The 13,832-nt window shown below is 42.9% G+C and overlaps 1 protein-coding gene across 2 annotated transcripts in view; it reads right to left on the reverse strand.

The window, feature by feature from the left end:
• Positions 1 to 9,178, reverse strand: part of SLC22A16 (solute carrier family 22 member 16) — a 65,377-nt gene extending 56,199 nt beyond the window's left edge. For both annotated transcript variants that reach the window (XM_074948236.1, XM_074948237.1), the window contains exon 1: positions 9,082 to 9,178. In XM_074948236.1, the coding sequence (XP_074804337.1) occupies positions 9,082 to 9,131 (50 nt within the window). In that variant the 5' untranslated portion in view covers positions 9,132 to 9,178. The remainder of the gene's footprint in view (positions 1 to 9,081) is intronic.
• Positions 9,179 to 13,832: the final 4,654 nt, after the last annotated feature.

Genomic DNA, 13,832 nt, shown 5'->3' on the forward strand with positions numbered 1-13,832 from the left:
ACAATACAACCGCATTTGCTCCAACCCCTCAGACACAAACACCTACAAGATATCTATCAAGCATTCTTACAACTACAATACCCACCTGCTGAAGTGAAGAAACAGATTGATAGAGCCAGAAGAGTACCCAGAAGTCACCTACTACAGGACAGGCCCAACAAAGAATATAACAGAACGCCACTAGCCATCACCTTCAGCCCCCAACTAAAACCTCTCCAGCGCATCATCAAGGATTTACAACCTATCCTGAAGGACGACCCATCACTCTCACAGATCTTGGGAGACAGGCCAGTCCTTGCTTACAGACAGATCCCCAACCTGAAGCAAATACTCAGCAGCAACCACACACCACACAACAGAACCACTAATCCAGGAACCTATCCTTGCAACAAAGCCCGTTGCCAACTGTGTCCACATATCTATTCAGGGGACACCATCATAGGCCCTAATCACATCAGCCACACTATCAGAGGCTCGTTCACCTGCACATCTACCAATGTGATATACACCATCATGTGCCAGCAATGCCCCTCTGCCATGTACATTGGTCAAACTGGACAGTCTCTACGTAAAAGAATAAATGGACACAAATCAGACGTCAAGAATTATAACATTCAAAAACCAGTTGGAGAACACTTCAATCTCTTTGGTCACTCGATTACAGACCTAAAAGTTGCAATTCTTCAACAAAAAATCTTCAGAAACAGACTCCAACGAGAGACTGCTGAATTGGAATTAATTTGCAAACTGGATACAATTAACTTAGGCTTGAATAGAGACTGGGAGTGGATGGGTCATTACACAAAGTAAACTATTTCCCCATGTTTATTCCCCCCCCCATCCCCCACTGTTCCTCACTGTTCTTGTCAACTGCTGGAAATGGCCCACCTTGATTATCACTACAAAAGGTTTTTTTCCCCCCGCTCTCCTGCTGGTAATAGCTCACCTTAAGTGATCACTCTCGTTACAGTGTGTATGGTAACACCCATTGTTTCATGTTCTCTGTGTATATAAATCTCCCCACTGTATTTTCCACTGAATGCATCCGATGAAGTGAGCTGTAGCTCACGAAAGCTTATGCTCAAATAAATTTGTTAGTCTCTAAGGTGCCACAAGTACTCCTTTTGTTTTTGTGAATACAGACTAACACGGCTGCTACTCTGAAACCTGAAATCCCTCTGTAGATGTCTATGGACCAATTTGGATTTGAGTGACATTAATGCTGTCCGCATTACTAAGGCTTCCTGTGCTCTTTACAATCTTTGTGAAGCCAAAGGTAAGCCATTATTTCCCGAATGGACCTATGACAGCAAGGGGCTGCTGAATCAGTACACTGAGCCCAGAAAGTGCACCAGCCACAGCTGAAGTTGGATACACCTGGGCAACAGCTGAAGTTGGATACACCTGGGCAACAGAAGCCAAGGACCCTTTGTGCTCCCATATTATGGACTTGCATGGAAGAATAGTACCTTTATGAATGTGCTTGTGGAGGTGACTGATTGCCAGGCAATGTACTTATGACTGACATGACCCCTTATCAAATGGGGGGTGGGGTGCTGATTCACAGTATGGATCAATGTAAGGAAGTGATTGAAGTATGGATTGATTTAGCTAACTGTACAGAAGATACTAATTTCTAATTGTCCCTGATCTTGTGTTTACCTTTATTATTTTAAATACTCATTGTGTGATGCAATGCACTGATAGCAATACATTTTCTTGATGAAATAAAAAACTCTATTTATAAACATGTATTAGAAAAGTGCAATATTCACCTACTGGCAGGCCAGTCAGCTGCCCGTACCACACCAAAACACCAGTAACAACAGAACCTTAAAGAAAAAAAAATCTCCAAACCAAAAGTACATGAACAAGTGCAAATAGTGAAACCATGTACAAGATAGATGCGCCCTACCATGGCATGTCCCCTGGTCTCCTTTCCCTTCTTTCCCTGTTTGCCATGAATTTGGCACTGACAGAAGGAGATAGAGGCATCCACCAGAGAGGTCAGTCAGAAGACTGCATGGAACAAAGTTGCCCTGCTCAGCTCCTAAGGGACCCCTATTGGGAAGCTATTTATATCATAACAGAAAGATGTGGTGCTTTGTTTGAACCTATCAGAGAACCAAAAAAAGAAAACAAGTTTCCCTTGTTCAGGGGAATTATTCATCAGAGAAGATCCTCACAGTAGCTATTCAGCATGACTAGAGTATCTTTGGCACATCAGACATCACATGCCAAACATGCTCAATCAATCTGGAAGAATTCTTCAAGTATGAGATTCAGGCATTTCTACACTAAGTACCCCACAGGAATCAAACACATGAATGCACGCAGATAGACCTTATAAGACATCTAGACAACAAACAATCATCACTGAAGTGCCTACTGATTTTTTACATGAAAATATGAGCTGGGGCAACAGTTCTGTGCAGATGCTATCACTTGGCACAATTAAGATGTTACACTGATGAAGTTTTTCTGTCACACATCCACTCCCAACTAGAACCCATAGGTGGACACTGATTTGAGATACTTAGTTTCTAGAAGGTTTGAAGCAATCAATCGAGAGAAATGTGGTGCTGGTGTTCATAAATATGCATTTTCCAAAGCTCTATACAAGTAAATAGGAATAGCTCCTGCAAATCAGAGGAAACAATACTAAACTCTTGAAGCTACCAGGTTAAAATGTTGAGGGAAACTGTGTTATTTTCATCCTTAAGATACAGCACCAGGTATAATCCATCATGCTCATATAATATTTGCATCATGTTCCATGTTGCAGATGCAGCTTATCACGTACATTACAAAATAATTAATAATTCTGTAGAGACAGCCATTGTGGCTTTTTTCAAGTGAATGTTGTACATGACCAATTACCCATGAGTCTGAACTGCTTTTGGGTTTGGTAAAAATTATAGATTCTTACCAGTCTGTGAAACACAGCCCACAGCCCTACACTATTTAACATTTTTATCATTGACCTGCATGAAAATATAAAATCATCACTGGTAATGTTTACAAATGACACAAATATTGCGGGAGTGGTAAATAATGAAGACTGACAGAAATGCTACAGAGTGACCTGGATCACTCGATAAGCTGAGTGCAAACAAACAATATTTTTAACTTTAATTTTAATATGGCCAAATGAAAAGTCATACTTTGAGGAACAAAGAATGTAGTCCTTATTACAGAATGGGGGACTCTATCCTGGGAAACAGTGACTCTCACAAGGACTTGGGGGTCATGGTGGATAATCAGCTGAACATAGCTCCCAGAGCAATGCTGCAGTGAAAAGGGCTAATGTTATCCTTGGCTATATTAATGGAAATATCAAGTAGGCGTAAGAAGGTTATATTACCTCTTTATTTGGCACTGGTGTATCTCCTCTTCGATCTCTATTATTAGATCTTGTCTTAACAGATAAAGAGAAACTGATCACAGAAGTAAAAATTAATGGTTGCTTAGGCACAAGTGATTATGACTTGATCACATTTACAATGTGCACGCAGAATTAAGGTCAGAACAGTAATATATACACTTGGTGCTTTAACAGGGCCAATTTCACAAAGCTGAAAACAATTACGAGCCATAGCAACTGGGAGGAAGAATTTAATCAGGAAAACGTGACTGATAATTGGGAAGTATTTAAGAACACTTTACTAGATGCACAAAAAGCCACAATTCCACAATCAAGGAAGGTGATGGTACTGGTTGAAAAAATGACCTGTTTTAGAGTGGAAGTGAAAGCCGGTATAAAAAAAATCACAACATACAACAAATGGAAAAAAGGGGAAATTGATAGTAATGAATATAAATCAGAAGTTAGGAATTGTAGAAAATTGATAAGGGAAGCAAAGGGACTCAAAGAGAAATCTATGGCCAGCAGAGTTAGGATAATAAAGAGTTACTTAAATATATTAAGAACAAAAAGAATCCTGACAATGGTACTGGTCCATTACTAGATGAAAATGGAAGTCTTATCAATAATAATACAGAAAAGGCAGAAGTGTTCAATAAATATTTCTGTTCTGTATTTTGGGGAAAAATAAATTATGTAGTCTCATCATACGGTGATAACACTCTTTCTATTCCACTAGTATCTCTGGAGGATGTTAAACAGAAGCTAATAAAGTCAGATTTTTTAAAATCAGCAGGTCCAGATAACTTGCATCGCTGGCTCATTAATGTTGAATTTGAAGTAGTCTTGGAGCAAGCTAACACTGTGCCAATTTTTAAAAAGGGTAAATTGGACATTGATCCCAGGCAAGGTAATGGAGCGTTCAATATGAGACTTGATTAATAAAGAATTTAATGTATTTAATGCAAATCAACATGGGTTTATAGAACATAGATCTTGTCAAACTAACTTGTAGTCTCATAAAAAAAAGATATGAAGTTTGGTTGATGAAGGCAATAATGTTGAGATAATATAATTAAACTTCTGTAAAGTGTTTCACTTGCTACTGCACAACATTTTGATTAAAAAACTAGAATAATATTACAGATATTGGATATGAACATGAGGCTGAAGAGGATCCTAATGGGAGCAGGAAAGAATCCGCTCATTGTTCTTCATGATGGAACAAATGATACTGCTAGATTCTCCCTGGGATGCATTAAAAAAAGACTGTGTTAGGCTGGGGAAGACAATTAAAGAAATGGAGGCTCAGGTGATCTTCAGTGTGATTATACCTTTCCCTAGAGGAGAAGAACAAAAAGCAAGACAAGATGATGATGATCAGCAAATGGCTCAGACAACAGTGCTATAAGGAGGGCATTGGGATATTCAACCATTGGGAGGCATTCACAGACAGACAATGGTTCTAACTGGATGGACTCTACCTGAGTAGAGCGGGAAATAGACTTCTGGGATGGAGGTTAGCACAACTGATTAAAAGAGCTTTAAACTAAGAATTTAGGGGAGATGGTTGGGAGATACTCATGTAATCTTCATACCCGATTCTAATATTGAGTGGAAGGAAAATCAAGTAAAAGGAGCACAGCAACAGAGAAAGGAACAACAGAGGGTAGGAGAATAGACAACAAAAGGAAAGATAGAGCCAGTACTACTGACAGTAACAGTCAGGTAGATGATGATGGCAGTAAAATGATTACCTAAATTAGGCAAGGAATATGCATGAAGCCAAGCAGAAACAAATAAGATGTCTGTACATCAATGCAAGAAGCCTGAGTTAACAAAATGGAGGAACAAGGACTATTGGTGCACGAAGTGAAATCAGATATTATAGGGACAACAGAAACATGGAATAGTAGTCATAACTAGAACACAGGTACTGAAGGGTAGGTGCTGTTCAGGTAGCTGTAGAATAAGGTGGTGATTGGTTGAGCTATCTCCAGTGTCACAGTGGTCTAGGACTCTTTGCATGGCATAGATACATGCTTTACAGTAGCTGAAAGCCTATGCTGCCGTACAGGTGTAATTCATAAAGTCAAAATGGCTGACAACTTCAAAACTGAAAGGTAACTGACCGTGAAATCCAGTGATGATCCAATCTATTCTGAACAAAAAGAGCTGTGAACGATGCTTGTAGCTGCTTCCATTGATTCACGCTGACTCAATGGGCATTCTAAGCTTCAGAGTGACACACACAGTGACAATCCTGGAATCTTATTATATAGATTATAGAAAGACTGTAGTCTCTTCATTGTTATGGTTATGTGTAGCTCTGTTACAAAGTGGACTATGACCACCTGTTTCTCCACAGTAAACTGAGTGAACCAAAACCAATTATCCTTAAATTTCTTAAGCATGTGTATTCATATCTGCCAAAATTCTGTATTTTGAGAAAGTCTGGAAGTAATCTTTCAAGGCATTTTTGAGATAAGAGACGTTGGAAAATCAAAAATACACTCTGTACAATTATCTTCTTTTTCTCTACGCAAGGAATGGTGTCTGAGTACTTTTGAGATGGTTGGGGATTTTTGTTATTTGATTCATCTTTTGTGAACATTGGGAATTCCATGAGGCCCTATGAACATATAGTAATTTACACGGGGGGGGCGGGGGGGAGGGGAATATGGCCACAACAAGATCTGTGAGCTATGACATAGGAGAGGGAATATAGGACTCTATATGGGAAGGAGGAGTCTAGAAAAGCTCTGAGTGAAAAGGAGAGGGAGAATCTAGCACTGAATGGATGGGCTGGAGACAGATAAGGCCCCAACAAGTGGGAAGGAGAGGGAAGGCCTGGCACATGAAACTCAAATACTGCTGCTAGGGCAATGAGCACATATAAAAGCTTAGATGGAATAGTACAGACCTGGGGTCTGGATGTGGCAGAGCTCCAATGTAGGAATCTCTGGTCCAAAGCAGTTTTTATAAGCAACAGTCTCCTGCTGAATTTATAAACCCTGGAGTAGTTCTTGCATTGGGTTTCTCTTTGCTCCAAATTGTAACAACTCCACATAACATAGTACAAGTTTTCACACACCAGCAGTGTAAAAAGATTTTTTAAAGTGAAGTAAATCAACCAAAAATCTTATTAAAATAAAGCTAAGGTAGCAACTGTACGATTAATTGATAAGAATGCTGTAAGAGCATTTCATTTATTAAGCAAAAAACGTAAAGTTAGAAAATTTGGAGTCAGATTTAAAATCAAGTGTTTGAAAGACAGGAATTTAGATCATTGCAATTCAAAAAAACCTATACATCAGAAAGTGTAGAAATATTTCACCAAGAAATCTACAAATAGGGAAAATCCTGACCCCTTTCCCCTGGCATTTTTCCCAGGGCCTGCTCCAGGCACCAGCGTTCCAAGCAGGTGTCTAGGGCAGCAATCTTAAAGGGGCGGCAGTCCGTACGTCATTAGAGTGGCATGGTTTTTTTCACCGTGGCAGCTTATATCTTCACAGTCCCGCAACGGCAATTAGGCGGCAGTTCCCTTCTTCAGGCGGCAATTCGGCACGCTGCCTGGGGTGGCAAAAAGTGTAGAGCCAGCCCTGATTTTTCCTCATCTGTTTTAATTAAAGTATAAGCCAAGACTCCCCTACAACCCCACAGAACGCTCTACATACCTACTTGTAAACTGCAACCCACATCCACTAGTGGTTCAGATTAGGGACTGGAATCCTGACTCTCATCCATCCTATTGGTATGGATAGCTCATATATTACTCTCTATATTTATTCCAGACTAAACCATGGCTCAATTCACCATTCTGTGATGGGCTAGACACCATACTCTTCTCCATTTATCTTCCCAATAACCATCAGAGACTTCACTCTCCAAATACAGGCCAGAGAGCAACTTTTAAGCCAACTTTCCTGAATTTATGAGTCTCAGACAACCTCCCCCTCCTCAACTCCCCCCTGGCAATAACATACTCACCTTCATAATATAGGTTTCAGATTCTCCTATTACTGATAGACATCAGAAAGGGAGAATGCAGGTTATTATTACTTATTTTTTATTGCAGTTAGTGCCAGATGGCCTCAATAAGGATCACAGCACCATTGTGTTAGGCACAAGTCAAACACAAATGGACACAGTCCTTTTCTTGATAACAGCAGACCATACTGCTAGAATTCATATATGCAGCAGGGAAAATGTAATTTTTTGTAGTATTAGCTCGGTGTTTCTTTTCAAACATATGTTTTATTTTAATTATTGCAATTTTCTAACATTGGTATTACAAATTATCTTTTTACAACCTTAATGACATATTTTGTTTTGAAATGGCTTTGGACAAAGCCATGTTTTGACTTTTCAGTGATAACAAACCTGTGTATTAACGTACTTTTACAAAAACTGGGATGAGTTGAACAAACAGGAGTGGGCGGTGGGGAAATAAAAGCTATGAAATATTGAGGAACTGCTGAAATATTTTAAATGAAATGTTGAACGCCATAGCTTGAAATTATTGTCATTTATTTTTATATCAACATTTTGTATGCACATGACAGAACCAATATTTGAATGGCTGTAGGCACCAAAGTAGATTTTGAAAGGGAGCCAAATAAAAAAAGGGATTAGCATTAACCGGGCAATTTTAATGCTTTTAACTAAAAGTGATTTTTTTAAAAAATTAACAGCTGGCCATTCTTTACTGTATGATCTGGAGCTTAAAATAATCAAACCAGTTCCAAAATACTATCAGTCATATTTGGATTGGTCAGAATCTAACTGTGCAAGAACTATTTCAACCATATATAGCACATGATTTATATGAGCTTATAAAAATAGGCTGACTGAGGAAGCTATATGATTTGCTAACAAGGATTCTCAGCTGTAGTACTATGCATGATTCAAAACTAATAAAACACACCATTAAAGCAGCCATTTCATGATAGATGAAGGAGATCATTTGGGGTTAAAAAAAAATCTTGTTAGGCAATGATGTCAACCCTAAAAACAATAATAAAACCATTTGAAAAGGTTACTTACATTTATGGGGAAGGGGTTAATACACCCAAAATAAGCCAAAAAGAAAAGGAGTACTTGTGGCACCTTAGAGACTAACCAATTTATTTGAGCATAAGCTTTCCTGAGCTACAGCTCACTTCATCGGATGCATCCGATGAAGTGAGCTGTAACTCACAAAAGCTTATGCTCAAATAAATTGGTTAGTCTCTAAGGTGCCACAAGTACTCCTTTTCTTTTTGCCAATACAGACTAACACGGCTGTTACTCTGAAACCTGCCATAATAAGCCATGACTATCTGTTTCTCCAGCTGTAACCTCTTGAAAACGTGTATAGCTCAGGCTGAAAACACATTATTAAGTTTTTGTAATGTGGGGCTTATCTCTGTGAGGTCCTGACCTGAGCTAGTGTAACTCTGACCACATGCCAAAAGAACCATAGAGGCAGCAGGGTCTCGCTCCCGCGGCTCGCAGCCAGCCGGGCGGGTAGGAGGTAGGTCTGACTCGGCATTTCGAAGCGTGACAGCCCCCAGAGGGGTCAGCAGGGCAGCGACCCGCCACGCTCCCCCTGGCCCGTGGGTCCGGCAGCCGCTGCCTCCCAGGAGCTCCCCTGCTGCCCGGGAGCAGGCTCAGGAAGACTCAGTTTCCCTTGGAAAACACCCGCCCGGCCCCGCGCTCGGGTTCCGTCCCACTACCTGCCGAAGTGTCCCACGGAGTCGAAGAGGCGCTCCCAGTGCGGAGCCATGGCGGGGGCAGAGGGGCCGCGTTGCTGGCCCGGCGGCGGGCGCGGGGAGAGTCATTCTCCGAGCCCGGCCGGCCCCCGCCGCTCCTCCGCCCACCAGAGCCTCGGGTCCCGGCCGCCGCTAACTCCTCCCCCTGGTCTGCAGCGCCGCGCCCGAGACACCCCCGAGCCCGGCCGGACACCAGGGGTTGCCACAGAACTGTACCGCTGCCTTCCAGCTTCCCGCTCGAATGATCTCCATAGCCCTGGCCAGATACCCCGGGGATGGGCACCCTCTACACCCCTGCGCTCCGTGAGGGGTCCACTGGAGCCCCGCCAGGCTGTAAGCAGCGGTGGGCAGGGACTTTCCATAGTGTACACAAGGAGGACTTGTGGCGCCTTAGAGACTAATCAATTTATTTTGGCATAAGCTTTCCTGGGCTAAAACCCACTTCATGGGATGCATGCAGTGGGAAATGCAGTGGGGAGAGAGAGAGATAGAAACAGAAAACATGAAAAAAATGGGTGTTGCCATACCAACTGTAAGGAGACCAAATTACAGTGGGTAGGGCAACACCCATTTTTTCATATTCTCTCTGTGTATATATATATATCTCTTCCTACTGTATTTTCCACTCCATGCATCCGATGAAGTGGGTTTTAGCTCACGAAAGCTTATACTGAAATAAATTTGTTAATCTCTAAGGTGCCACAAGGACTCCTCAGTTTTTTTGCTGATACAGACTAACACGGCTGCTACTCTGAAACCCGTCACCATACTATACACATGTACATAGGTCCTTGACCTGGATGAGGCCTTGAGGCATGACCACAGTATACATAATTCATTCCTGCTTTTGGCCGGTATGCCCGTCTGTTCCCAGAGTTGCTCCCCACTCACCCCTCGTCCTTATGCAAAGTACGCAGCTGCGTAGGGCACCAGGAAATTTGGGGCACCACATTTCCTGGTGCCCTGCGCAGCTGCGTGCTGCTCCAGTCCCTGCTCTGCCCCAGCCCCACTCCCCTAAGGACTCCAGAAGCGGTCGACCCTGCACTCACCGGTGAGTGGAGCAACCCAGCCCCAGCCTGCTCCGCTCCCCTGGCTCCCAGCCACGGTGCCGGCAAGTGCTGAGGGGCGGTTCCCCCATCCCCCCAAGCCTGGGAGCCGGGGGAGCAGAGCAGGCTGGGGCCGGGTCACTCCATTTCCTGCAGGAAGTGGCCAACCCTTCTCCCCCATGGAGGCCTGGGGCCCCACACAGCCCGCCCCCCACGGCGGGGCTGCGTAGGGCACCAAAATAGCTAGGGACAGCCTTGCAGCCATAGTGTATCTCATCATGGCTGCCAGGATACTTGGGCAACAATGCTAATCATTAACCAAGTACAACAAGCTGTCAGCCCTTTAAACTCAGTTCCACAGTACAGCTCAGGAAGAGGTCCTCGTTAAATCACAGTTTACCCATTATTTAATCATTTAATATTAAGCCTTCCCCCCCGCCTACGGGGGCGCTGCTTAGGGCACCAAAATAGCAAGTGACGGCCCTGCCTCTCTCAGAAGAACGTAGGCTCTATCTGCCATTAATTTGTATTTGGAAATTAATTTGTATTTGCTGAGCCACATCCGTGTGCTTGGCCCTGTACAGACTGTTCTCATTAGTAAGTGCCAACAATGCTCTGGGCACTGCACAAGACACCAAAATGCGGACATCCTTGTCCTCAAAGAGCTTACAACCTAAATCTGACACACACAATACAGTTCAGGCAAATATGATGCACCATTTGAAGGCGCAGTCTCAGACGCATGCAATTTTTTTGCTATCTAGTCTGGAATAATTTTCTGCTGTGTAATTAGTATAGTGAAACAGTGACCACCCGCTAATAATTAATCTGTTTGTGTAAAGTAAGATACAGGGAGAATGGGAGGTAGGGGAAAGAGAGGAAGGAATTTGCAATCCATCAAAATCATCATGAACCAAAGGTATTGGAGAAAATTCTCCCTCTTACAAACAGTTATGTCCAAAGAGACAGGACCTTGATCTTAAAGGTTTAATCTAAAACTCTCACAGTAAAAATAAAAGCTCAAAAATTAAAAAGTGGCCACGTTGGGATACTTTTTATAATTAATATTACATTATCACTAATTGATTTATATACTCTATACATTTTAATTCAAGCTGATTGAAATTGTTCATTCATTGTCAGCAAAAAATGGCCTTTTTCAGAAACAAAATTTGTCACTGAAATTTGTAGCGTTTTTATTTTCCATCTTTAAATTAAAAATTCAAAACCGAAAAATAGTTTTGTTTTAATTTTCATTTTTCCCTTACTTTCTTTCCCTTTTCCCATTTTGTCACTGGAGAAGGATAGGGAGAGGAAGAGGGGGGAAAGGCTGGGTTTTTGTAATCAAAAATTCAGGAAATTTTGAATTTTTTCCACAAAAAAAATAATTTTCTCAAATAACATCGTAGCTACCAGGAGACGGAACAACAGTTAAACATTTCTTAAAGGACAAAAAGAAACTTCAACTACTATGCTATCACATTCTCAAGTTAGTAAGACAGTTAATATACAAAATCATAGAAGATTAGGGTTGGAAGAGACCTCAGGAGGTCATCTAGTCCAACCCCCTGCTCAAAGCAGGACCAACCCCAACTAAATCATCCCAGCCAGGGCTTTGTCAAGCTGGGCCTTAAAAACCTCTAAGGAAGGAGATTCCACCACCTCCCTAGGTAACCAATTCCAGTGCTTCACCACCCTCCTAGTGAAATACTTTTTCCTAATATCCAACCTAGACCTCCACCATTGCAACTTCAGACCACTGCTTCTTGTTCTGTCATCTGCCACCACTGAGAACAGCCGAGCTCCATCCTCTTTGGAACCCCCCTTCAGGTAGTTGAAGGCTGCTATCAAATCCCCCCTCACTCTTCTGCAAACTAAACAAGCCCAGTTCCCTCAGCCTTTCCTCATAAGTCTTGTGCCCCAGCCCCCTGATCATTTTTGTTGCCCTCCTCTGGACTCTCTCCAATTTGTCCACATCCTTTCTGTAGTGCGGGGCCCAAAACTGGACAGAGTACTCCAGATGTGGCCTCACCAGTGCCGAATAGAGGGGAATAATCACTTCCCTCGATCTGCTGGCAATGCTCCTACTAATGCAGCCCAATATGCCGTTAGCCTTCTTGGCAACAAGGGCACACTGCTGACTCATATCCAGCTCCTCATCCACTGTAATCCGCAGGTCCTTTTCTTCAGAACTACTGCCTAGCCAGTCGGTCCCCAGCCTGTAGGGGTGCATGGGATTCTTCTGTCCTAAGTGCAGGACTCTGCACATGTCCTTGTTGAACCTCATCAGATTTCTTTTGGCCCAATCTGTCTAGGTCACGCTGGACCCTATCTCTACCCTCCAGTGTATCTACCTCTCACCCCAGCTTAGTGTCATCCGCAAACTTGCTGAGGGTTCAATCCATCCCATCATCCAGATCATTAATGAAGATATTGAACAAAACTGGCCCCAGGACCAATCCCTGGGGCACTCCGCTTGATACCGGCTGCCACCTAGACATCAAGCCATTGATCACTACACATTGAGCCCGACGATCTAGCCATCTTTCTATACACCTTACAGTCCATTCATACTTTTTTAACTTGCTAGCAAGAATACTGTTGGAGATGGTATGAAAAGCTTTGCTAACATCAAGATATATCACGTCCACCGCTTTTCCCATATCCACAGAGCCAGTTCTCATCACAGAAGGCAATCAGGTTGGTCAGGCATGACTTGCCCTTGGTGAATCCATGTTGACTGTTCCTGGTCACCTCCCTGTCCTCCAAGTGCTTCAAAATGGATTCCTTGAGGACCTGCTCCATGATTTTTCCAGGGACTGAGGTGAGACAGGCCAGTCTGTAGTTCCCTGGATTCTCCGTCTTCCCTTTTTAAAAGATGGGCACAATATCTGCCTTTTTCTAATTGTCCAGGACCTCCCGCAATCGCCACACGTTTTCAAAAATAATGGCCAATGACTCTGCAATCACATCAGCCAACTCCCTCAGTACTGTCGGATGCATTAGATCCGGACCCATGGACTTATGCATGTCCAGCTTTTCTAAATAGTCCTTAGCCTGTTCTTTCACCACTGAGGGCTGCTCACCTCCTCCCCATACTGTGCTGCCCAGTGCAGCAGTCTGGGAGCTGAACTTGTCTGTGAAGACCAAGGCAAAAAAAGCATTGAGTACTTCAGCTTTTTCCACATCATCTGTCACTAGGTTGCCTCCCCCATTCAGTAAGGGTCCCACACTTTCCCTGATCTCCTTGTTGCTAACATACCTGTAGAAACCCTTCTTGTTCCCTTCACATCCCTTGCTAGCTGCCACTCCAATTGTGCTTTGGCCTTCCTGATTACATCCCTGCATGCTCGAGCAATATTTTTATACTCCTCCCTACTCATCTGTCCAAGTTTCCACTTCTTGTAAGCTTCCTTTTTGTGTTTAAGCTCAGAGAAGATTTCTCTGTTAAGCCAAGCTGGTCACCTGCCATATTTGCTATTCTTTCTGCACATTGGGATGGTTTGTTCCTGCACCCTCAATAAGGCTTCTTTAAAAGACAGCCAGCACTCCTGAACTCCTTTCCCCCTCAAATTAGCCTTCCAGGGGATCCTGCCCATCAGTACCCTCAGGGAGTCTGCTTTTCTGAAGTCCAGGGTCCATATTCTGCTGCTCTCCTTTCTTCCTTTT

Source organism: Natator depressus, chromosome 3 (genome assembly GCF_965152275.1).
Source record: "Natator depressus isolate rNatDep1 chromosome 3, rNatDep2.hap1, whole genome shotgun sequence".
In the NCBI taxonomy this organism is placed as follows: Eukaryota; Metazoa; Chordata; order Testudines; family Cheloniidae; genus Natator; species Natator depressus.